At 42.5% G+C, this 23,297-nt stretch overlaps 1 protein-coding gene across 1 annotated transcript in view; it reads right to left on the bottom strand.

Moving 5' to 3' along the window:
* USP24 (ubiquitin specific peptidase 24) overlaps window positions 1-23,297 on the bottom strand; it is a gene marked incomplete at its 5' end in the record, with an annotated part of 138,189 nt that overhangs the window by 51,023 nt on the left and 63,869 nt on the right. The window contains 16 exons of the mRNA XM_080800089.1: window positions 629-784; window positions 1,591-1,750; window positions 2,389-2,617; window positions 2,740-2,835; window positions 5,640-5,737; window positions 8,856-9,011; window positions 10,026-10,119; window positions 10,272-10,357; window positions 14,611-14,784; window positions 14,879-14,977; window positions 15,812-15,922; window positions 16,043-16,109; window positions 19,590-19,705; window positions 21,027-21,080; window positions 21,243-21,383; window positions 22,355-22,431. Of these exons, the coding sequence (XP_080656215.1) occupies window positions 629-784; window positions 1,591-1,750; window positions 2,389-2,617; window positions 2,740-2,835; window positions 5,640-5,737; window positions 8,856-9,011; window positions 10,026-10,119; window positions 10,272-10,357; window positions 14,611-14,784; window positions 14,879-14,977; window positions 15,812-15,922; window positions 16,043-16,109; window positions 19,590-19,705; window positions 21,027-21,080; window positions 21,243-21,383; window positions 22,355-22,431 (1,914 nt within the window). The remainder of the gene's footprint in view (window positions 1-628; window positions 785-1,590; window positions 1,751-2,388; window positions 2,618-2,739; window positions 2,836-5,639; window positions 5,738-8,855; window positions 9,012-10,025; window positions 10,120-10,271; window positions 10,358-14,610; window positions 14,785-14,878; window positions 14,978-15,811; window positions 15,923-16,042; window positions 16,110-19,589; window positions 19,706-21,026; window positions 21,081-21,242; window positions 21,384-22,354; window positions 22,432-23,297) is intronic.

Here is a 23,297-nt window from a genome sequence, read left to right as displayed (position 1 = left end):
CTGTGGACCCATCGTCAAGCCTGCGAAGTCTTCTTGAGAGCCAAGTGGAGGGGTCAGGGTGGTGGGCGAGGCTGTAGTTCCACATCAGACACTAGAGGGAGTTTGGGGCTGTGACGGTGGATGAGATCATGGGGAGAAGGGATGTAGACAGAGATGAGACAGTGACCAGGGGCTGGACCCCAGGGTGTTCTAATGTTGAAGTGTGATTAATAACAGTCCCAGTTTGCCAAAGCCCGCAGATGAAGATAAAAGGGAAAGTCTGCAGTTCTGTAACTTTGAATGCTAGAGTCATCACCAGTTTAGGGATTGATACAGAATTCTAATTCTGCAGTTTATGACCTATAAATCTGGATTGTCTTCATTCCCCAACTAGACAGTAAGCTCCTAGAGAGCAGATAAACTGCCCGTTTAATACCTAACCATGGAACCCTGTATACAGAAGGTGCTCAATAAATACTTGTTCAGAATTTAACTGCTCTAATCACTCCTCCTACCTAGTCTGCCTGCCAGCTTTCCCCCTTTCCATTTCTATTAGTGTGACCTTTTCTACGACGGAAAGTGCGTAATTCTCAACAGAAACCTGGCCTTTCCCTGAAGGAGATGAAGGGAAAACAAGTCTCCTCCCTACCCAGTTGCTGGCTCCGAAGCTGCAGGCACGTAACAAGAAGAGACAGAGCTTCCCCGGCAATCAGCGAGTCTTTGGTGGACACAGACTGTTGTCGCACGCAGATGCCCGCGTGCAGGGCTGCCGGGTCCCCTTCACTCCCAGAGCTGCAGTTGCTTCCTGGGAACAGGCAAGCAGAAGGTTACCGCAGACCCCACCGGACCCTCATGGTATCATAATATCCTTTTCATGTGTTCCAGAATCCTCAGGTGAAAGTAAAGAGTGCAAGGAGACATTCTGGTCTTAAGAAATGAGAGACCATCACTTTATTTGGCCGCAATTGCTTTAAAACACATTCGGAGGCACTCACAGTGTACTTAGAACACAAGACTCAGTTGAGGTGACAGAAGTTAGAACAGTGCAGCCTGGTAGGCATGAGCCTTCCTGAGATGTTAGAAATGTTCCTCATCCTTACCTCACTGGGTCATCCGTATGTAGAAATCCTAAAAAGCCTGTACATTTAACATTTCTGCATTTCACTCCATGAATGTCATACATTTTAAAATTTTTTCTGAGGTAAAAATACATATATAAATTGAAGAGGGAAACCAATTTATAAAAGCCTAACAGAAAATAACTGGCCAAACCAAGTGAATGACTTCTCCAGGTAGGAATTCTAGATGAATTTTATTATGGCCCCTATGATTGGCCTCATGGCACTTTTACAACACTCGGCAAGCTAAAAACTCTGCTGATCTGGTTTCCCCACTTCCCCTGCGCTTATCAACGCTTTGCCCAGAAAGTCTGACCTACGTACAGTAACGTGCATGGTCTCAGGTGCACAGTTTGATGGGTTTCTACTCATGCTCAAAAGAAAGAGAAAAGGCTTCCTCCTTTTTGTGACTCCCAACAGCCTATGCATATGTAACTCTCATAGCTTATTTCCCGCCTGGTGATTTAATGACTTTATCCTTTTAAATCAGTACCTGAACTGCTGAGTCGGCTTCGGATTCCAGCAGGAAACAGAGAATTACTTTCTTTAATTGGTTGGCTGCTCCCAACAAGGTCCAGTCGTCCCGCAGCAGCAGCCCATGACAACCTCATGAAACAAGCCACAGTAGACGTGAAGTCACTCACTTCCATTGTCTAAACAAGGGCAGGAAGACTGTTATGAGAAAAGGAAGCACTTGAACGCATTCCTCCTGCTGACTTCCATCCCCTTCTTACTGGTCTCAGTTTTGTGAGACTCCTCCTCCACAATCATCTAGGACAGCCTTTTTCATGCTTCTAGACTGTTCAAAGACTTTCAGTACTTCCGCTACCTGTTCCCCAGAGCCTGACCTCCATGCTCAGGTGTTAGGATACCTGTCACTCATTTGGTTTTTACGGTTTCTCTTCTTCCACACTGTACATTCTGGGCCGTGTGACCGACCTCATGACACTCCCTAAAGGCTCTGTTCTCTCTAGATTCGCTCACACCTGCACTCTTGAGGGAACAACTCTCCATGCTTCTCTGTCACCTCATCTAGCTCTAAGGCCTGGTGCAAATGCCACCTCCTAGGTAAAATCGTCCACGACAGCCACGGGTGAAGGCAACTGTTCCACTTCCCCTGAAGGCCTACGGATGTTCTGGCCTTGTAGCTCTCCTATAACTCCGGATACTTCCCACCTTGAATTACAGCGATTTCTGCCTTGCTGGTCTCTCTCTGGCTCACTGCAAGTTCTGTGAAGGCTACATTCATGTCAAGAAATTTTCTCCTCTCTTGAACACACACGTCACTTACTTGTATTGCAACTCGTGCAGCAGGGATAATTTCCTCAACCCTAATGGAAGACCTGTCAGACACGGACAGCTGTCGGTAGGATGACTTTTCTGGGGTACCACATAAAGACATCTGCCTACTTGTCTGCCGGCTGACGTTTCGGAACGGGCGAGAAGAAAGTGCTTCTATGCCATCTTTGGTGAGGTCCTCATCTAATAACGTGGGCATTGTTTGTCCCACAAGTAAAAACCTGCAAAGGAGACAAAAAGCTAGACTTATCTGAGGTCATTTCACACTATTCAATATGAGCATTTGGGAAGAGAAATAAAGGGCAGTACTGCCTTGTGAGACTAAGATGTTGTATTTAGGTACCTGGCAAGCTGTAGACAGATGGAGTAAACTCCCTGCCTCGTCTCATAGTCCACCTCTGATGGGATGGAGTCCCTCTGCATGACATTTACAACCAAGCTGAGAAGAAAAGAAAAAGGCAGGATATTAAATAAAGATTTCATTTCTTTCATAGGAAATTTTCTGTAACTAATTTAATTGTTCATGTAAATGTTATCATTTACTTAAAATTTCTAGAAGAGCCTTATATACGCACAAACCTTACATGTTTCTACCATAACGATTTCCTATGATACCCGTAACTCTTGGTCTATGTAGAGTCAGAGTCCTTGCTTATTAGCCAAAAGGTAGAGTGTTTGAATTGTCCTCCTTCTCATTCACTGGTGTGAGTTCACGGATTCTCCACTATCTCATTACCAGAAGAACTACCAATTATAAAACATTATCTAGATTTGGTATATTCAATAAAGCTTATTTTCACATCCACTACCACCTCTCTTATTACAAAAGCTTCCTAACTGTTCTTCCTGCTCCCAACTCTGACCTCTCCACCCCCAAAATCTATTCTCAAAAGATCAATCAGAATGAACCTTTTAAAAAATCAGTCAGGGGGCACCTGGGTGGCTCAGTGGGTTAAGCCTCTGCCTTCAGCTCAGGTCATGATCTCAGGGTCCTGGGATCAAGCCCCGCATCTGGCTCTCTGCTCAGCAGGGAGCCTGCTTCCCCCCTCTCTGTGCCTGCTGCTCTTCCTACTTGTGATCTCTCTCTCTGTGTCAAATAAAAAAAAAAAAAAAATTCAGTCAGATCACAGAGCTCCTCCTCTGCACAAACCCTCCAATGGCTTCCTATTTCCTAGAGAGAAGAAAAGGCAGTCTTGCCAGAAACCTGTAACCTGTAAGACCCATAAGCTGATGTCTGGTATGCCTGGAACCTCACATCCCCCTACTCTGCCTCCCTCCCACTATCCCAGCTGCATAGGCCTGCTGGTCTCTGAAGGCACTGGGTCTGTTCTGCGCAGGGACACAATGGCTGCTCCTCTGGATGGCTTTTCCCTAGGGATCCCCAAGTCTCCTTCCTCACCTCCTTCAGGTCTTTGTAAAAATGTCACCCCATCAGTGAAACTTTCCCTGATCACCCTACTGAAAATCCCAACCCGTCCACTTCCTCTTGTCTTATTTTTCTCTATATCACCTGCTAGCATATGCTTTTACCTTTATCTCTTTATTGCTTCTCTCCCCTCCACACAGAACGCTTCACAAGCATGTGGAGTTCTTTCTGATCTGTTCACTGCTCTGTTCTCAGTGCTCAAAACACTGCCTGGCATGCAGATTAACTGACACGCAGAACTAAGCCAGCAGTAAAATGGCTTTATTCCAGAGCTCTGTGATTGGGAGTATCAGAAATGAGTTTTCACTGAGAATACCTCTGCGATTCTGAAAATGAAATCAAGCTCCGGGCAGAAGGCCTTCCACCGGCCTGGGGCTTCTTTCAGCCCCGCTCCCTTTATCTCTTCAGGTCTTGGCCCAGCCGCTTCCCTGCCAGGCCTCCCATGGGAATTCCTGCAACTGTCCTCCAGCCTTCCCTCCTTCCCTGCCCGAGGAAATGCAGGCCTGCTTCTTTCCAGGGCAGGAGAACTTGGCCTATTCCTTTTCCTTTGATCTTTCTTTTAGTCAGCCTGCAAAGACAACCTAGGCTTCCCTAAGGTAAAAGCAAAACAGAAAAGCAATCTTTCCCCTCAGCTGTTCTCCCATTCTAGTCACCATCACCCCTGCCCTGCGTCCTCCATGTCTCTGACGCCACTCTCCGCTCCTCACTTCATGTGCCTCAACTGCGTTCATCTCTCTCGATGTCCTGCGTCCTCCGTCCCCCTCCGACGCGGACTGAATGTTCACAGTTCTCTCCCTCTCCTACGCAAGGAATTACAGGGTTGTTGATAAATTTCTTCCCCTATTTCTAGTCATAAAGACTTGCCTACGTTACCTTATAAATCTCGGTTACTGCTGCCCAACATTCACGACTGACACTCTTCTCAAGGCCACTGCATGGCTCTCCCTGCCTCCTTCTCTCCCACTTTTTTTATTCATTGTCTCCACTGCAGCCAAAGTGACTGTGCCAAGCAACTCCTGGCTTTGAAACCTCCTGTTTTCCCATGGTCTATACACGAATGTTGAAATTCCTCAAGGTGACCCTTCCTTACATACTTCTCTCCTTCATCCTTTGCTCTAGCCTCCCAGGCAATGATGGCTCCCAAGATAGGCCACACACTATGGTGCTTTTACTCATACCACCCCCTCTGGCTTAGTGTGCCCTTTCCCCACGAAACACTGCCCCTGCTCTTTTCTCAATTCCCAGCTCAAATGTCATCTCCTAATCTTATTATCTCACGAAAACGTCACTGTTTTAAGTGCACTCTTCCATCACCCCTGCCCGCCTCCTACCCAAAGCACTTTTTACGAGCCAGTTTTGATACCTGTAGTAACTGTTTATTATTCTTTGTAAGGCTTTTTCTTTGTGAGGCTTTTTCTTATTCTTTGTGAGGCTCTAAGGGGCAGGAGTGAGATCTAAGTTATCTCTGCACTGCCAGCACTAATAAGGCCTTACAAAACCATTACGGGGAATCAAATTTGCCCGGTGTCAGACTGATGTGGGATCAGCGGAAACAGATCTGCTTCCTCTCCTCTCCTCAGGAATTTCTCCCACTACCCGAGGGAAGGGGATGTGCTTCCGCCAGTTCCTCAAATAACCAAAACTCACAAAATGAATTTAAGTGTTCCAAAGACTGAAACACCATTCCTTCTTCTTATAACTCTCACGACACTTCACACAACACCTTACAGGAATCACCAAGGCCCGGCAGGAGAAATTATTCACCATAACTATATTCATTCTTTGCAATTCATGTGACATTATAGTGAAACTCTAACCTCAATCCTCCTGCTTTGAGGAAGTTCTCACAGAAGGATTTTGCACAGTTTCTTGCCATGTCATCGTCAGCTGTTGGCATGAGTTTGGAGCTTAGAACCTTGAAAACAGAGAAGCACAATTAGATAGCTCAAATAGATAGTCATTTTCAGCAGAAACGACTCCCTCGCTAAGTAAAACAATCCAATAACTCGAGTCTGAGTATCAGTAAGTGCTGCATGTTATTTCCCTGCCCGCCCTCAGGAGGAGGAGGCTGACGCTTCACAATTGAACTAATCGTGTTTTCCAAGTTGTATTTAGTTAGCAAGAAAAATCTGTTTTGTTGTAGAAAGCTTGTATGTTCTTTTTAGGAAACTAGCAAAGCTGGATATCTCAGGCTTAGATAAGATGACGCGGTATGTTAGACATATTTTTGAAAAAGCAGATTAAGTTTTCTATAAAATAGCCCATTCCTTAAAAATGCTAGCTGAGGGGCGCCTGGGTGGCTCAGTTAGCGAAACATCTGCCTTCGGCTCAGGTCATGATCTCTGGGTCCTGGGATGCAGCTCCGTTACTGCGCTCCCTGCTCAGAGGGGAGTCTGCTCGTCCCTCTCCCGTGGCCCTGGACCCTGCTTGTGCACTCTCTCTTTCAAATAAATAAAATCTTCAAAAAAAAAAAAAAAAAAAAGCTAGATGAGCCAATAATGGTTCTGAAACTTCTACTATTTACTGACCATGTACAACACAGTAGGCATGCGGTATGTATTTTACTTTACAAGTAAAGACTGAGACCCAAAAGGCTAAGTGACCTCAAACCCAGATGTGCCTCCCTCCTAAATCCCTGCCCCCTTTATGGCACTGACATACATACCTAAAGGAAAAAACTGAAAATTCTGGTATGGCAGATAACTTGTGAAATACTTAGTAAATACTTATTAAGTACTTAGCAACCAACTGCTTATTCGGTTGTTATGATTTAAAAATTAAGGAAAAGAAAAGGAACCCACTGCCTCAATTTTTCCAAGGTTTTAAAAACATATACTCAGGGGCGCCTGGGTGGCTCAGTGGGTTAAGCCTTTGCCTTTGGCTCAGGTCATGATCTCAGGGTCCTGGGATCAAGCCCCACATCAGGCTCTCTGCTCAGCAGGGAGCCTGCTTCCTCCTCCCCCTCTTTCTCTGCCTACGTGTGATCTCTGTCTGTCAAATAAATAAATAAAATCTTAAAAAAAATAGATACACTCAAGATCCTTTTCTATTCTAGCAAATGTTTCTATGAATCCATGGGTTTTATGTGCGTAGATTTTTTTTCTTCCTAAAGTACTCTTTGGGAAACAGGCTCGTCAGCCTCAGATTATCAGCACTGCGTGGGAGGAAGGGAGTCCTCTGCTTTTCTAACCCTTCCTGTGAGTTGACAGCCACGTACATGTACTCCCTATTTTTATTTTTTTTATTTTTATTTTTTTTTGTACTCCCCATTTTTAATGGACAGCAATTTAGTGAAGGTGGGAGATTTCTTCAAAGGAGTATGTATCTGGAACAGCCACTTTAAAGCTTCCCAGTAGGCAAATGTAACTTGAAGACTAAAATGCAAAGAAATTAACCTTTCAGGGTTCAGTAAAAAGTGCTTTAAAAAAATAAAAAAGATTTTTAAAGATTTACTTAAGAGAAAGAGAGATCATGAGCAGAAAGGGCAGAGGGAGAGAGACTCTCAAGCAGACACTGAGCACAGAGCCCAATGTGGGGTTCCATCTCAAAACCCTGAGATCAGGATCTGAGCCTAAACCGAGTCGGACACATAACTAAGCCACCCAGGTGCCCCAAAATGAGTGCTTTTGAAAGTGTTCAGTTTTCCAAATGTTGTGTTGTCCAAAGCAAAAATAACAAAAACAAAACACAACCCATAACCACCCCCCCAAACACAAACAACCTCTCAAAGGAATTCCTACTTAATCCAAAGTCCTGAAATTGTGCTGGAGGTTATTTTATTACTATTGGCCTTTGGCTCTAAGATAATGCAATCCAGGTAGTTAATGACAAGCGAGACTCACGGTTGGACCACTCTGCTCTTCTGGGTGCTCTCAAATGTGGGTGTTAAGGTTTACACCTTAACTTTTTTTAAGACAACCATTCAAAACCAAATGACAAATCTAGCAGGTATTGCAAATTTATAAGCTTAAACTGGCCAAAAATTTCTGGGCAATTTTCTGTCTTAGAATATCATATACATGTATTTTTAAATGCCCACATTAAATAAAGACAAGCTTTCTTTTGAAAACATTTGCTAAATATTTTCTCCTTTTGAACCCAACACATTTCTTCCCAAGAATGATTACTTTAAGGCCAATATGAAGGAGCACAGCTTGACCACAAGAGCAACAAGTGATGCAGAAAAATGAATGAATGTATTTACGTACTAAATTAGACTGCCAGATAAAATAAAACTTGGGGCAAAGCAAAATCACTTAGGGCTTTATTTCCTCCAGACCTAAAATGGCAAGAAGGTCTAACCTCTCACCCTCCAAGACTGGAGTGTTTCTACCTGCTCACTCTCCCCCATCGCCCGTTACCACTCTGCTCTCACGACTCAGAGTACGCAGCCTCTCTTAGATCTTACTCAACATCATGGAGCAGATATCCTGTCTTTTCAACTGTACTCCTTTAACTACCACAATGACTTGCGGACACTAAACAGTAAATGTTTATTGAACTAAATCTACTAGTTTAAAGCCACTTTTTGGAAAGAGGGTAATAAAAATATTCTTTTGCTTAAATTCTTCCAATAGCTTTTTTTTTTTTTTAACCTTGAAATGATAAAGTTAATGTATTTTCTGACAAACTCCTCACAGCTTCATTTATGAAAACAAATTACAATCGTTTTTTAAAGTTAGGATGCATTCAATAACAAGAAGGCTGAGGATAACAACTGTATTAGACAGACTCGCTAAACTTCCAGAGGAAGAGAATGGCATATTTTATTACATAAGGCTTCCTCATTATTAATTTACAAGTAGTTTTGCAAGTGTAACAGTGTGCGCAGGTATAAAGTGAAAAAAAAACTGAGCCTTTTCTAAGCCCACAAAAACCCAAGATGGTTCAGTTTATGTTCTGTTTTTTACTTTTTTACAAAACTAATTTTTTTCACAGATCATCCAATAAAAATACTTATCTCTGACATCTAAAACATGAATGTGCAAACAAAAACAGCTCGGATGAAACAAAAAAAAAATGAGACTTCTTACTTCTAAGTTGTAGAGCACTCTGAAAGTGGACATTCCTGGAGCAAAGGACCGAAAAAGACTTTCCAAAATCGAGCTGGCGCTTGGCTGATGCTGCTGCTTGGAGGCCAGGGATGGAGACTTTGAGGACTGAGAACTCGTTTCAGACAGTAATGTCTTCTGAGGTTTTAAAGAATGAAAACAAAGGATGTATGTGTTAAAAGCACAAGTTAAAGAGAAACATACCCCAGTGTGCACTCTAACGTTCTCTTCCTCTTTAATATAATCACACCAAAGGAATTTCCTACAAATTAACCTCAAGGACACATCACTTGATAATTTTTAACAAAAGATCGAATTCCATCACACATCCCGACCCTACAGGAACCCGTCTGAGAGTGTCTTCTGGGTAACACTACCAAGGTCGTTTTTATTTGTTTCTGTGTTTTAAAAATCTCTACTACTAAGTACTGATAATAAAATTATTAACTTGTAGAAGCTCTGAACATGTTTTTAGCTAGCACTAGTGATATGTTTTGCGGTTACATTCATTTTTTTCTTCTCCCTGCAAATACCCAAGCCGTGTATGACAACACTATGAGCTGACGAAACTTCAACCACTGAAACAAGTTCGTACCATAGTGCTAACAACTCTGTTCTACGTGAAATTATTCTGAGAACGTAAGTAAACAACATTATAGGCAGAATATAATTTTAATACATATAATAAAATTTTTGAGGAAGAACATTCTAGAAATTGAGATGAACTTTAAATATCAACTGTGGAAAAAAATTAAATGATAATATAATTAAGTAAGCAACTCAAACACAGGCAACAATCACATTCGGAGAGCTGTCATGACAGAAGAAAAATGTCTCCACTGAATCAGGACTACAGTCTGATCCCGGACAAGACACTTCATCTCTCTGGGCTTCAGTATCTTAATCCAGAAAAAGTAGAACGTGGATGTACATGATATTAAAGGCTCTTCCAGTTCTAAAATTTGATGTCATCATTGACTCTAGGTCTCTTAAAAGTCTACTTGAAGTTCTGATTTCCATTTACAACAAAGGTATTTTTTTAAAGAAGAGCTGTTACGGGGTACCATATGGCCTGAAAGTGATTTCAGGTTGTATTTTTACTGACTCGTGACATTCAAATTTCCAGGTCACTGAAGTTGAGGACACTCATACCTTTCTTCCCAAGGAATCAAGTTGATCCAGGGCTTCCTGAATGGCTGGGTCAGTGGGTATCAAGAGCAGCAGCTTTCGTACTCGTAGAGTTATCCTGAAATTTTGCAAATAGAAATTTTTCAACATTAGCCAGTTTCAAAACTGAAGTCATTTGTTCCCAACAAATGTAAAGTCAAGCCAAAATGTACTTAGTTCCTAACCTTAATAACTTTCTCTCTTTCAAGCCTCATACACGTTTATATTTACCTTGGCTCCTCCAGATTGGCAAGCTGGTAAAGCATGTCAAACACATTACATACGAGTGCCATCACAACGCCAGGGAGGGATTTCTCCTGAGGGAAAAAAGCAAACTGTAAATACAAACTGACAAAAACATTTTCTCTTTTTCTCATCAAATATGTCAACAATAAAATTACAACTTCTGAAAGAGTGGCTGCCATAAAGCTTGAGGGGAGCAGCGTGCTCACCTGAGGAACAGAGACTGGTGGGACCACAACCTTCTAGAGACTGTTACCTGGGCTCTCCCCAGCCACCTGCTGGTGAGGGGTTAAGGTGCCAAAAGGCAGGCAGTGGAAGAGAAGTAAAATGATGGTCAGGTACAATTAATAGAATGGACAGCAGACTCCACTGAAAGCTGATCAGAGCTCATCAGGAGCAAACAAGGCAATGACTGATTGAAAAGCAAAATGAAAGTAGTACATGGGTATACACACTCCAGACAACAGGTAGAAGAAGCTTAGATGTGACTGAAGTACTATTTTCTGGTTATAAAGATAAGAAACGGATGTCACTGTAGATTGTCACATATAAGGGAACATTTTTAATAAATTTCAGATAAACAGGAAACGATTTGGAAATGTTAAGCTTGAAGATGCTACTATGTACAGGCGTACTGCGGATATTACAGATTCACAACCAGACCATGGTGAGAAAGCAAATACTGCAAGAGTCAAATGAATTTTTTTTGGTTTCTCAGTGCATATTAAGTTTATGCTACAGTCTATTAAGTGTACAGTAGCATTGTGTGTAAAACAATGTATATGTCATAATTAAAAAGGACTTTATGGCTAAAGAATGCTACCCATCATCTGAGCTTTCAGCAAGTTGTGATCTTTCTGCTGGGGGAGGAGCTTGACTCGGTGGCGATGGCTGCCCACGGATGCGGGTGGCTGCGGCAATTCCTTAGAATTAGACCACCGGGAAGTTGGCTGCATTGATTGACTCTTCCTTCCAAGAACGATTTCTCTGTAGCACGCAATGCTGTTTGATAGCATTTTACCCACAGAACTTCTTTCAAAATTGGAGTCAATTCTATGAGACCCTGCTGCTACTACATGAACCAAGTTTCTGTGATGTTGCGAATCCTCTGATGTCATTTCAACCACCTTCACGGCATCTTCACTGGGAATAGATTCCCTCCCTGGAAACCACCTTCTTTGTTCATCTGTAAGAAGCAACTGCTCACCCTCAAGTTTTACCCTGAGATGGCGGCCGCACAGTCCCACCTTCAGCCTCCGCTTCCCGTTCTCTTGCTCCTTCCACCCCATCTGCAGTCACTTCCTCCCTGATGTCCTGACCCCTCAGAGTCGCCCATGAGGGCTGGAACCAACTTCTTCCAAACTCCTGCTCATGTTTCTCTCCTGACCTCTTCCCACGAATCACGATGTTCTTCTAGGATTGAGAATCCTTTCCAGAAGGTTTTTGTTTTACTTTTCCCAGAGCCACCAGAGGAACCACTATAGCAGCAACAGCCTTATGAAATGTATTTCTTAAATAATATGTCTTGAAAGTCAAAATGACTCCTTGATGCAAGAGCTACAGAACGGATGCTGTGTTAGAGGCATGCAAACCCTTGTCTGTCTCCATCAGGGCTCTTGGGTGACCAGATGTATTGTCAGTGAGCAGGAATATTTTGAAAGGAATTTTTTTTTCTGAGGAGGTCTCAACAGGAGGCTTAAAATATTCAGTAAACCATCTTGTAAACAAGTATGTTGTCATCCAGGCTTTGTTGTTGTTTACAGAGTGCAGAAAGTATAGACTTAGCAAAATTCTTGAGGGTCCTGGGGCTTTATGAATGGCAAATGAGCACTGGCTTTAACATAAAGCCACGAGCTGCATGAGCCCCTCCCACGAGAGTCAGGCCGGCCTTTGAGGCTTTGAGGCCAGGCACTGACTTCTCTGCGGCTGTGGACATCTCACACGGCATCTTCTCCTTCTGTCGGGAGAACATCTGTTGTTCAGCGCATCCACCTTCACGAATGATCCGAGCCAGAGCTTCCAGATCATCTGCTGCGGTGTCTACACTGGCACTGGCTGCTTCACCCTGTTCTACAGTACAGAGGTGGCTTCTTTCCCTAAACCTCATGAACCCACCTCTGCTGCTTCCAACTTTCCTTCTGCAGCTTCATCACCTCCCTCAGCCTTCACAGAATGCAGGAGAGCTTGGGCCCTGCTCCGGGTCAGGCCTGCCTTATAGGAATGTGGTGGCCGGTTTGCTCTTCTATCCAGGCCGCTCACACACTCTCCACGTCGGCAGTAAGGCTGTTCCACTTTCTTATCACGTGTGTTCCCTGGAGCAGCACTCTCAGTTTCCTGCAGGAACTCGTCCTTTGCTTTCACAGGCGTACTGCTATGCTGCCTGGCTAGATGTTTGGTGCAAGAGGCTTCACTTTCGGCCTAACTCTGCTTCTGACCTGCCTTTCTAAGCTTAATCATTTCTAGCTTTTGATTTAAAGTGAGACGTATAGCTCTTCCTCCCATTTGAATGCTCAGAGGCCATTATAGGGTTATTAATTGGCCTTATTTCAATACTGTTTGTCTCAGGGAATAAAGGGCCCAAGGAGAGGGAGAGAGATGTGAGAACAGCTAGTTGTGGAGCAGTCAGAACACACACAACATCTCTGAAGTTTGCTGTCTTACATGGACACGGTTTGTGGTGCCCCGAAATAATTACAATAGTAACACCACCGATCACTGACCATAGATCCTCATGACATGACTTATATATGACAAATGTAAGAATGAAAAAGTTTAAAATACTGTGAGAAGTACCAAAATGTGACACAGAGACACAAAGTCAGCAAATGCTTGGGAAAATGGCACCAGTGGACTTTGTTGGTACAGAGTTGGCACCAAGTTCAATTTATAAAAAACATACCATGTGCAAAATGCAATTAGTGAAGGCATGCTTGTACATTGTTTCTGCTATTGATTAACTGTTATAATACTACTCTGAGTGGGAGCTTCCTTAAATTCTTCCTTTATGTAAGTGTAGCCACTTAAAAAAAAAAAAAAAAGAAAAAACCCATTACACTAATACTAGCCCTGAGAAGTTCTTGAGAACTATAGCAAGTTTATGGTAAGTTAGAAAAAAATGACAGTACACAAAGATCTTCTATTTGGAATTAAAGCAATACATATAACTATAGAAAAAAACCTCATGTGCTGTTTAAATATCTTTACATGATGTCTGGTGTGATCTTACTTTCTAGACTGAAAAAGCGAAGAAGCAGAACCAGGCCCATCAGTTCTGTACTCTGGTACCAAGCTCTGTCCTGACCCACAAAGGGTACCAAGTAAATGGGTGGATTCATGAAATTACTGGGCAAATATTAATTGAGTACTCACTATGTTCTAGGAACTCTTTTCAGGGCTGGGGATAGAACAATGAGCAAAACAGACAGAAGGCAGCTCTCACGGTGTTTTAAGTGTATCTCACCAGGGAGAGAGAGACATTAAATAAGATAAAACACACACTATGTTAAAGTAAATCAGGAAGGGAGATACGAAGTGCAAGGATGGTGTTAAAAATGCCAACAGGATTGCCAAAGAAGGCTCACTGAGAAGGCAACATCCAAGTGAGAGCTGAAGAACGTGAGAGAGGACCACCAGGATACTGGGGAAGAACAGACACAGGGAAGTGCAAGTGCAAAGACCTTACTGAGGTCCAAGGACTAGGGGGGCCAGTACAGCTGGGGCGGTGGGGAGGGAGGGAGGTTGGGGGAGGTGATCTCAGAGAAGTTCCAGGAGATGAGCCCTATAGGGCCCAGCAGACTCTGCCTCCTGCTCTGCTGGAGATGATGCCCTGGAGCACTGCAGCAACACGTGTCTGCTATTCAAGCAGAACCCAGGCTGCTGGGCACCACACAGAGGAGACACTGAAGTGGTGTTGGGGCAGAGCTGGGAGAGCAGGCCGACACTGCCGAAATCCTTCAGGTGAGGCGTGACAACTGCCTGGACCCATGTGGAAGCCATGGAGGCAGACAAGAGTAGCTAGATTTGAGATGCATTTTGAAGGCAGAGTCGAGGATCTGCTGGACTCGCTCGGCTCTCCCCTTCCTCTCCGGCTACTCTGTCGTCTGCCCTGCCTGGTCCTCTCCACCCTTGATCTCTAGGCAAAGGAGCTCCCTGGCTCTGTCCTCTGAGCTCTCCTGTCTACACTTGTTGTTCCCTTTGGAGGAACCTCATCAGTCAGGACTTGTACGACAGAAAAGGACCCAGCCTGCCGAGCCTATGCGGGCCACAGGCCCAAGTATGAAGATGACCAACCTGACCTGCCCGTGGATGCCCCCCGCTGCCCCCATACCTGCTCCATGGCGTATGATGAGCTAAAGACCCCGCTGCTGCTGCTGCTGGAGCTGGTCGAGGAGTCCGCTGAGCTCCCGGATGGTGTCCCACTGCCTGACGTCTTCACTGTGAGGATCTGTTCATCAGAAAAGCCCAGCTGGTGGAGGAGCTTTTGATCTTTATTCACCGTCAGCTGCAAAAAGTGGTTTCTTATTTAGCAGGAGGGAAAGGAGGACGAAGGTATGGCTGTCAGGCCGAAGGGCCACAGACGGCTGGCACAGACCTACCAGACTGTCGTTGGTAAATATCTGTATGTTGTCCACAGGCGAGCACAACTGCTTGGCTATCTTCCACCGCACGCTCCCTATGGTCTCATTACTGTGGGCCTGCATGATCAGATCAAACACCGCTTGTGAGGAGGGACTGGGTGCCGGCCGCCGTTCCAGAAGCCGGGAACACGGCAGAGACCCCACAGACAACTCTCCCCTTTCACAGTAATCCAATGTCCTCCTTCCCTCAAGTCCTTCTGCTGTGGAGTCTCCGAGCTCTCCCATTCTCTGCGCGCTCCACCACCAGCTACCTTGCCTGTCACCAAATGAGCCACCCAAGTCCCACGGCCGGGCCTCTGTCACTGCCGCTCCCTTCACTTGGAATGTTCTTCCCCAGAAACTGCTTGCTGTCACTTCATTCCATGTTTGCTCAAATGTCACCACCTCAGAGAGAACTTCCCTGCCCATCTTTTTTTTTTTTTTTTTTTTAAAGATTTTATTTATTTGAGAGAGAGAAAGGATGAGAAAGAGAGAGCATGAGAGAGAGAAGTCAGAGGGAGAAACAGACTCCTTGCTGAGCAGGGAGCCCGAGGTGGGACTTGATCCCGGGATTTCAGGATCATGACCTGAGCCAAAGGCAGTTGCTTAACCAACTGAGCCACCCAAGCGCCCCCCTGCCCATCTTTTTAAGACATTTCACATATATGCACCACTCTCTACCAAATGATCCAGCTTTATTCTTACTCCTTCTAACACCCATCACCACCCGATACTGTATCACACGCCTACTCATAGGTCTTCTACCCCATCACTTCCCTTTCACTGCAGGTGTTTAGTCTGAATTTGTTGACCAAACGGCTTGTAGCTCATGCAGCTATCCCAATCCGCACTGCTCTCTTGAAAGTAACAAGACGATCCAAGAATGGCCCCCGGGGCTCAGCACAAACCTACCTCTACAGTGAAGGTATCTTTGGTAGACTCATACGTAACATTGAGAGTTAAAAGATGTCCATGAAACGAGGCCCCATGAGGTAGAATAGTTCGTGGAACAGAGTAAAAATCCTTGAAAAAGAAGTTAAACAAGTCAGATGTAGTGCGTTACTTAAATATCTTAGAAACACACACCTAACACAAAGGGTCTAACGATACAACAATAAAGTGTCTTTAAAAAGACAGGCTTACCTCTATAGTGATCACATAGCGTTCGGCCAGAAGCAGCAATCTCTCGATTATTACAAGTTTAGTGGATCTACGGATTAAAAAAAATTTTTTTGGAACATATATGAAAAGAATTGCTCAATTCCGGTCTGTTTCACCCAAACCCACACAGTTAGCACTCACTGGTCAAAGGCTGAAATCTGCAGAGACTAAACTTCCCCTGCACCCAAGGTGGGGGAAGGGGTGGCTCAACCAGCTCACAGCTGGGACACACCCACAGAGTCAGGGAGGACAGCATCTCTCCTCTCCTGTCTCTCCTCTCTTTGTAAACAGCTGTTCTGTAAAGAGAGGACCTGGGTCTCCAGGTCTACTTGTCTGTCAATCCCCAAGAATGAACAATCAGTGAGTTTGAGTCTCATAATCTTACAACTAAAATACACCGCATGATTTGGTAAAACATGGACCAAGTGTTACCAAGTTCTGACCTGCCTGAAAATCAGAAGACGAATGAAAGCCAGTAAGTCTACCACAAATAACACCTGCTGTTTTAATGAGCCAGAGAATGAAGAGGAAGTGAAGGATAAACCACTGTTTATCTGGTTTAAAAGAACATTCCGTATAAGTAAGACATACAGCATAAGAATTTATTATTCCACTGGTTTTCAAAGTACTTAAGAAGTCAGCAGGCATCGATAGACAACCATCTCTAGAACAGGCAACATATGGCCAGGAAGTGCAGAGCTCTAGCACACCTGAAAATGAGATCTGAGGTCCCTTTTGGTCAGACTTTTGGTCAGTGTGTATTACTAATTATCTGAATTCACAGGACTCCGACATGCAGCAGCTTATACATTCACAGCTCCATATTTTATGAAAGAAAACATTACACGTGTTAACATCAAGAGATGAATATCCAAATGCCCCTAATTGAAACATGTGCTATTCCAGAAAATCTAGGCATTTCAAATACAGGTATTTCTAAATCTGGAAAAGAGGTACTACCATTTTCTAACAATTGGTCTGGTTTGCTGATCAGCAGTATTGGAAATTTCACTTTAAAAAGAATTGATTAGGGGCGCCTGGATGGCTCAGTGGGTTAAGCCTCTGCCTTTTCAGCTCGGGTCATGATCTCAGGGTCCTGGGATTGAGCCTTGCATCGGGCTCTCTGATTGGGAGGGTGCCTGCTTTCCTCCCCCCACTCCCTCTGCCGCCTTTCTGCCTACTTGGGTTCTCTGTCAAATGAATAAATCTTAAAAAAAAATAAAAAGAATTGATTAAACACATTTTAATAGTTCTGTTAAATACATTTAACAGAGTTCTAAATCCTTTCTAGCTATGGGCAAGACTAGAATTTGATACTGAGATGGAAAATCCTTAGGAAATATCTAAGTGCTAATAGTAAGTGAATGAGTGAATTTAATTATGCCTCAGTAATGAATTAAATCACAGACAGCATCACAGAATACTGTGTAGAGGAGGGAATAACTCCTGCCCCCCAAAGACAGAACAATTACGGTCACTGAGAAGTCCTTCCAAAACCAGTGAAATAAGATTGACTACAATGTCCTGGTTCAAATGCAAGTTTGAAATTTTATATTCTTATTAAAAGTGTTTAGAGTTTATAACAAGAAAAAATCCTATAGTTTTGCTCTGTATGCATTCAAACATGAACGGATTCAGAATAAAAATCACTTAGTAAAAAGAGAAAAACAGAAAACACACTTATTTAAAGATGTTGCAGTTTGGAAATCCCAATCCAATAGCCCAACCCAATAGTTCATCAATGCATTTCTCTTCTGGTTTGTCAGACAAATAAATCATTAAGGACCTAAGCAGGGATGGACCACATCTTACAAACATGTAATTAGGAATTCTCAATGCACATTCTCCATGAAAGTCTTATTTGAAATACACTTCCATCAATGTGGAAATGCAAAGGTCATGTTAGTGTTTTTATCATGAGCTGAATCTATAACCACCTTCTATTTTAACTATTTTTGGTAAGATTTTATTATTTTATTTTTTAAAAGTTTTTATTTATTTATTTGAAAGAGAGAGAGAGACTGAGAGAGCAGGAGCAGGGAGGAGAGTGGCGCTACATCCCAGGACTCTGGGATTATGACCTCACCCAAAGGCAGACGCTTAAGCAATTGAGCCACCCAGGTGCTCCTGTAAGATTTTATTTTTAAGTAATCTCTACAACCAACGTTGAGGTTCAAACTCACAACCCCAAGATCAAGAGTTGCGTGCTCTACCAACTGAGCCAGCCAGAGGCCCCACTTTCTGGCATTTTAAAAAGAGCTCCAAGAGGGCTGAGTTGTATTGGCATCTCTCATGTTAACAAAATATTGCTTAGTACTCAACTCATTTTTTAAAAAAGATGAAAAGATGAAGAATGTAAGGATTTATTGTTTTGACTCCTTTTCTAAAGGAAGGCTTTAAAAAGAAAAAAGAACTGTAAATTAACAAATACAAAGACCTTCCAAGAGTAGAAAATGACAATTTGAGTACCCGTCACTAGAGGGCAGCAAAGTAAGCCTTGTTGGGAGCACCTGCCAAAGTTTCTTGGGTACCACTAGTTTGGGGCTGCTAAGAAAGAAGTGCTTGTAAAACTTCACAGCAGCATTTGAGCTCCTTCAGTCTAACGTTCCTGAATACTCATCTTCGTTCCTTACCACAGCAAACAGCTACAGCAAATACCAAGCTCAGATTTCACTGATAATTATCTATCAACACTAAACACAGTAATGTGGTAAAAGACATCAGTTCAAAACTACAACACAAATATTTGGTGATGAAGTTATTTAAAAAAAAAAAAAAAGAAGGGAGTTGAGGGAAATTGGAAGGGGAGATGAACCATGAGAGACTATGGATCTGAAAAACAGTCTGAGGGTTTTGAAGGGGTGGGGGGTGGGAGGCTGGGGAAGCCAGGTGGTGGGTATTACAGAGGGCACGTATTGCATGGAGCACTGGGTGTGGTGCATAAGCAATGAATTCTGTTACGCTGAAAATAAATAAAAAAATATTATTTTGAGAAAAAATTTTAAGGAAATAATACTTCAACTATAGTATTATAATGCACGATTTTAACCATTATCTTCCATTTCATTTTGCTTATGCTGTAAATGCCCTAATTTGAGCACAAGGAGAAAATTGCTCTTTATACAACGAATATATCTGTAGTCTGTCACAAAGAGTAGGTTACTCCTGTTACACAGAATCAAAGTAAAGTGATTTAAATCCGCCCCCCCCCCCCAAATTAACAACAGAAGTTGTCCACTAGGCAGAGGGGAGAGGCAGAGCAGTGCTTGGATGGTGGTGATGATAACCTACAGATCTTCAGGGAAAAACATACAGATTTGGGGAAGTATGATGGGGTCATGCAATTTCTCAGGATATGACTATTTGCAAAAATTAAAACATAAAAGGAGGAAATCCACAACTTGAGAAATCTCCAAAAAGAGCTGCCAGTTATTTTTTATTTTTTCAAACTGAAAAAAGAAAAAAAGTACACACATACACACACACTCCTGCATCAGGCAAGGATGTGCTGTCACTTCTGCACACTTACCTATATGGAGACTGAACTGACGTTGCTACAGTTGGCATGGCAGTCGCTGTCAGCATTTTTGTTGCTCTCGTCACAGCATGCGTCAGAGTGGGGCCGCCAAGGGCTGAGCTGGCTGCCTATGATACAGGAACGAATCATTCTCTATCAGGGTTTTCTCAAACCTCGGCTCTACTGCTATTTGGGGCTGGAAACCTCTGTTGGAGGGCTTTCTGGGCTTCACAGGATGTTTGGCAACCTCTCTGACCTCCCGTCACTACCCACCTACCACGAGGTACCAGCGGGAGCTCTTTGGCTGTGACAACCATAAAGGTGTCTGGACATTGCCAAACGATCTCCGGGAGGCAGGAGCAGCTCCAGTGTAGAACTACTGTTCTACATATGTTAAAACTTAAATGGTACCTCATTTAAGGTCCTTGAATATTTTAAATGGTTTCTAATGATGACCTATCTGGATGGAAGTCACAACCTGGAAAATTCTGTACGGATTCGAGCACATGTTCGTCATCAGAAGGTTTAACTTGTTGACATTTGGGGGCAGCAGCCTATGTTTTTGGAATACTCTCTATTAGATATAAAATTTGAACATGAGTTAAGAATGAAAGTGACTGTTTAATGCTTTAACCATCATGCTGGAGCTATAAGGCACTAGAAACAGATGTGAGATAGTATCACACAGAAGGCTTCTAATGGACAAAGACCATCAATACCACCAACTACTGAGTGTCCTTCTGGGCCTTAGTAACATTTAAGATATAGTCTCGGGTGAAAATGGGGAAGGGTAGGAAAAGCCAATTCTTTCATGAAACTCCTTGATAGAAAGAGAAAACAGAAAAATGAATCTATTGGAAATGTGGAAGGTGGAACGCCTGGGTGGCTCAGTGGGTTAAGTCTCTGCCTTCTGCTCAGGTCTTGATCCCAGGGTCCTGGGATCGAGCCATGCATCAGGCTCCCTGCTCAACGGGAAGCCTGCTTTTCCCTCTCCCACTCCTCCTGCTTGCATTGTCTCTCTCCCTCTGTCAAATAAACGAACAAAATCTTTTTAAAAATAAATAAATAATTAAAAAAAAACAAAAACAAATAAAGGTTTAAAAAAAAAAAAGTGGAACGTATAGCAGACCTGTTTTCTGAATGTTTCCTGAAGACAGTTCCTATACCCCATAACAGGGGGTGGGTAGAGTGGGGTAGTGGGGTGGTGGAAAGAGAAGGAAAGCTTTCCTATAAAGGACACTTCTGTACTGGGGGAATCAAGGCAAATGTCTATTCCCTGTGTGACAATAAGGTACTGTTGACAAATCCTTTAGTAGAATCCAGCCACAAATATCAATATTTTACATGATCCCAATATAAAATTATAAAAGGAAAAACATCAAAGTATTTATTTCAAAAAGAGGTTCAAATGAAATTCAGAAACAGGTTCAACTGAGATTTACCACTCACTTCTAATCTCGTGTAACAATCAGCAATAAATTTCTTATGTAATGATACAGAATCCTAAAAGTAAGAGATAAAAGAAATTAAAATTAGTCTGACATTTAGTTGCAATCATTATTAAGAGCAAAACATCAAAATAAAAAAAGCGAATTTTGGGGCACACCAAGGGTAAAAACTTATCAATAAAAATACATATATAATCTTCTGTGCACGAGCACCCACCTTCTTTAATCTAGGATTTAGGTTAATGTAACTATAGTTTATGATTAACTGAATAGCTTCATTAGCAATTTCTTCATCAGGTGATTCCATGGCTATTTTCCAAATGAAATCCATTCCTATCAATTCCAGCTTTTCTACATACTGTTCAAAAGAAAAAAAAATTGTATAGCACACCAAAATTACAGACAATTATCTTTTATTATATCACTCAGTCTACACCTTTCAGTTTAATTCGAATTAAGGCTGCAAAAACCAAGCTACATATGAGAGCACTGTTGTACTGATTTGGAACTTTAACACAAAGAAAAAGAAAAAAACACAGAAACACTGGGCTATGTCCATGGCAACCAGGATAGTTATGGAGTGTTGTCTCCAGATATTATTAAACCCAAGCTGGAAATCTACCCAGACAGGCTACAGAAGTGGAAACATATAGGAGTGAGGTGGACACCATCTTCAGGAGTTTTTCTCCAAAGGGCAAGAGAGCCAGGCTAGAAGTGGTTAATAATCCTTGAGGCTCAATTTGGTCTTCCCAAAGCTCAGTTCAAGGGACAGGATCCAGGCCTTAGAGATTTCATAAAAATTCTTGCCATCCAGAAGCTACATCTTGAATCAAGAGTTATGTCTTAGAAAAGAGAGTTATTTTTTGTCTTCCTTTCTTGAGGTCCACATGTAAATATAAACATATGCTATATACATTCTATGGGTCCTCATTCTCCTACTTCATGGACTGTTCCTAAAAATTTCTCCCCAAATCCCTGCCACTGTGATGAACTAAAGATTCATCTTCAGAATTAAAGATGTTGTTACTTTTTAGGAACATGTCCATTACCAGATCTGAGGAGTTGGAAGCTCTGACGAAACGATCCCTCCCCTACATTCACCTAGCCACAGGAGGCTGCTGGCTGCCCCAGGTCAGCAAGAAGCATGGAGGGATTTGAGAGTCAACTGTGCTCTCGCCATGCTGGAACGGGGGGCCTCCGTTATGCTCTAAGAGAAGCCCTGCAGTCAGTGCAGTCGAGGAGATACCCATTCTTTAACAAAATTATAACACTTTTGTTGTGTTTTACTAGATTATCCAAATTATCTAAATTTCAGAATAATGTACTCACCAACTGAGCTCCCTGTCGTTTCAATCGATGATCACAAAGATTCACATTTTCAAAAAAAGTCTTAAATAAGTTAAAACCTGAAATTACAGAAGGTCAGATAAATTCACACACTCTAAGTACCACAGATAATCAATGAAAAGCCTCAAAGTATCTCAAGAACCAAAACTATAAAACTCTTAGTATAAAACAGACATAAATCTACAAGACCCTGGATTAGGCAATGCTTTGTTAGATATGGTACCAAAAGCACAAACAGCAGAAAAAAAACAGATAAATTGGGTCTCATCAAAATCAAGAACTTTGTGCTTCAAAGGACTACAAGAGTGTGAAAAGTCTACCCACTGAATGTGACAAAATATTTTCAAATCGTGTATCTGGTGAGGAGATACTATGCAGAATATATAGCTCAGCAATAAAGACAAGCCAACCTATAATGGGCAAAAGGTTTGAACAGACATTTTTCCAAAGAATATATACATACAGTCCATAAACACATGCCCAGATGCTCATTAGTATCAGTCATCAGGGAAAGGCATACTGAAACCATGAGATAACCCTTGACACACACCACAGCAAGAATAAAGATGACAGACAGTTAACAAGTGTTGGCGAAGATGGGAAGGAACTGAAACCCTCAGATGCTGCTGGGAGGATTACAAACAGTGCAGCCACTTTGCAAAATAGCTGGACAGTTCTTCAAATGTTAGTTCCAGGATACAATCCCACTCCTTGGTATACATCAAAGACAAATGAAAACTAACGTCCATACAAAAACTTGTACATAAATGCTTAAGCAGTGTTATTAGTCATAGCCAAAAAGTTGTAACAATTCAGTGTCCATCCACTGATGGATGGATAAATAAAATGTGGGACGGATAAATAAAATTTCAATGGAATATTATTCAGCCATAAAATGGAATGAAGTACTGATACATCCTACCAT

This window comes from Martes martes (assembly GCF_963455335.1).
Source record: "Martes martes genome assembly, chromosome: 4".
Classification (NCBI taxonomy): Eukaryota; Metazoa; Chordata; class Mammalia; order Carnivora; family Mustelidae; genus Martes; species Martes martes.
Note: the sequence above shows the minus strand (reverse complement) of the source record. Positions and strands in the feature narration are given on the sequence as shown.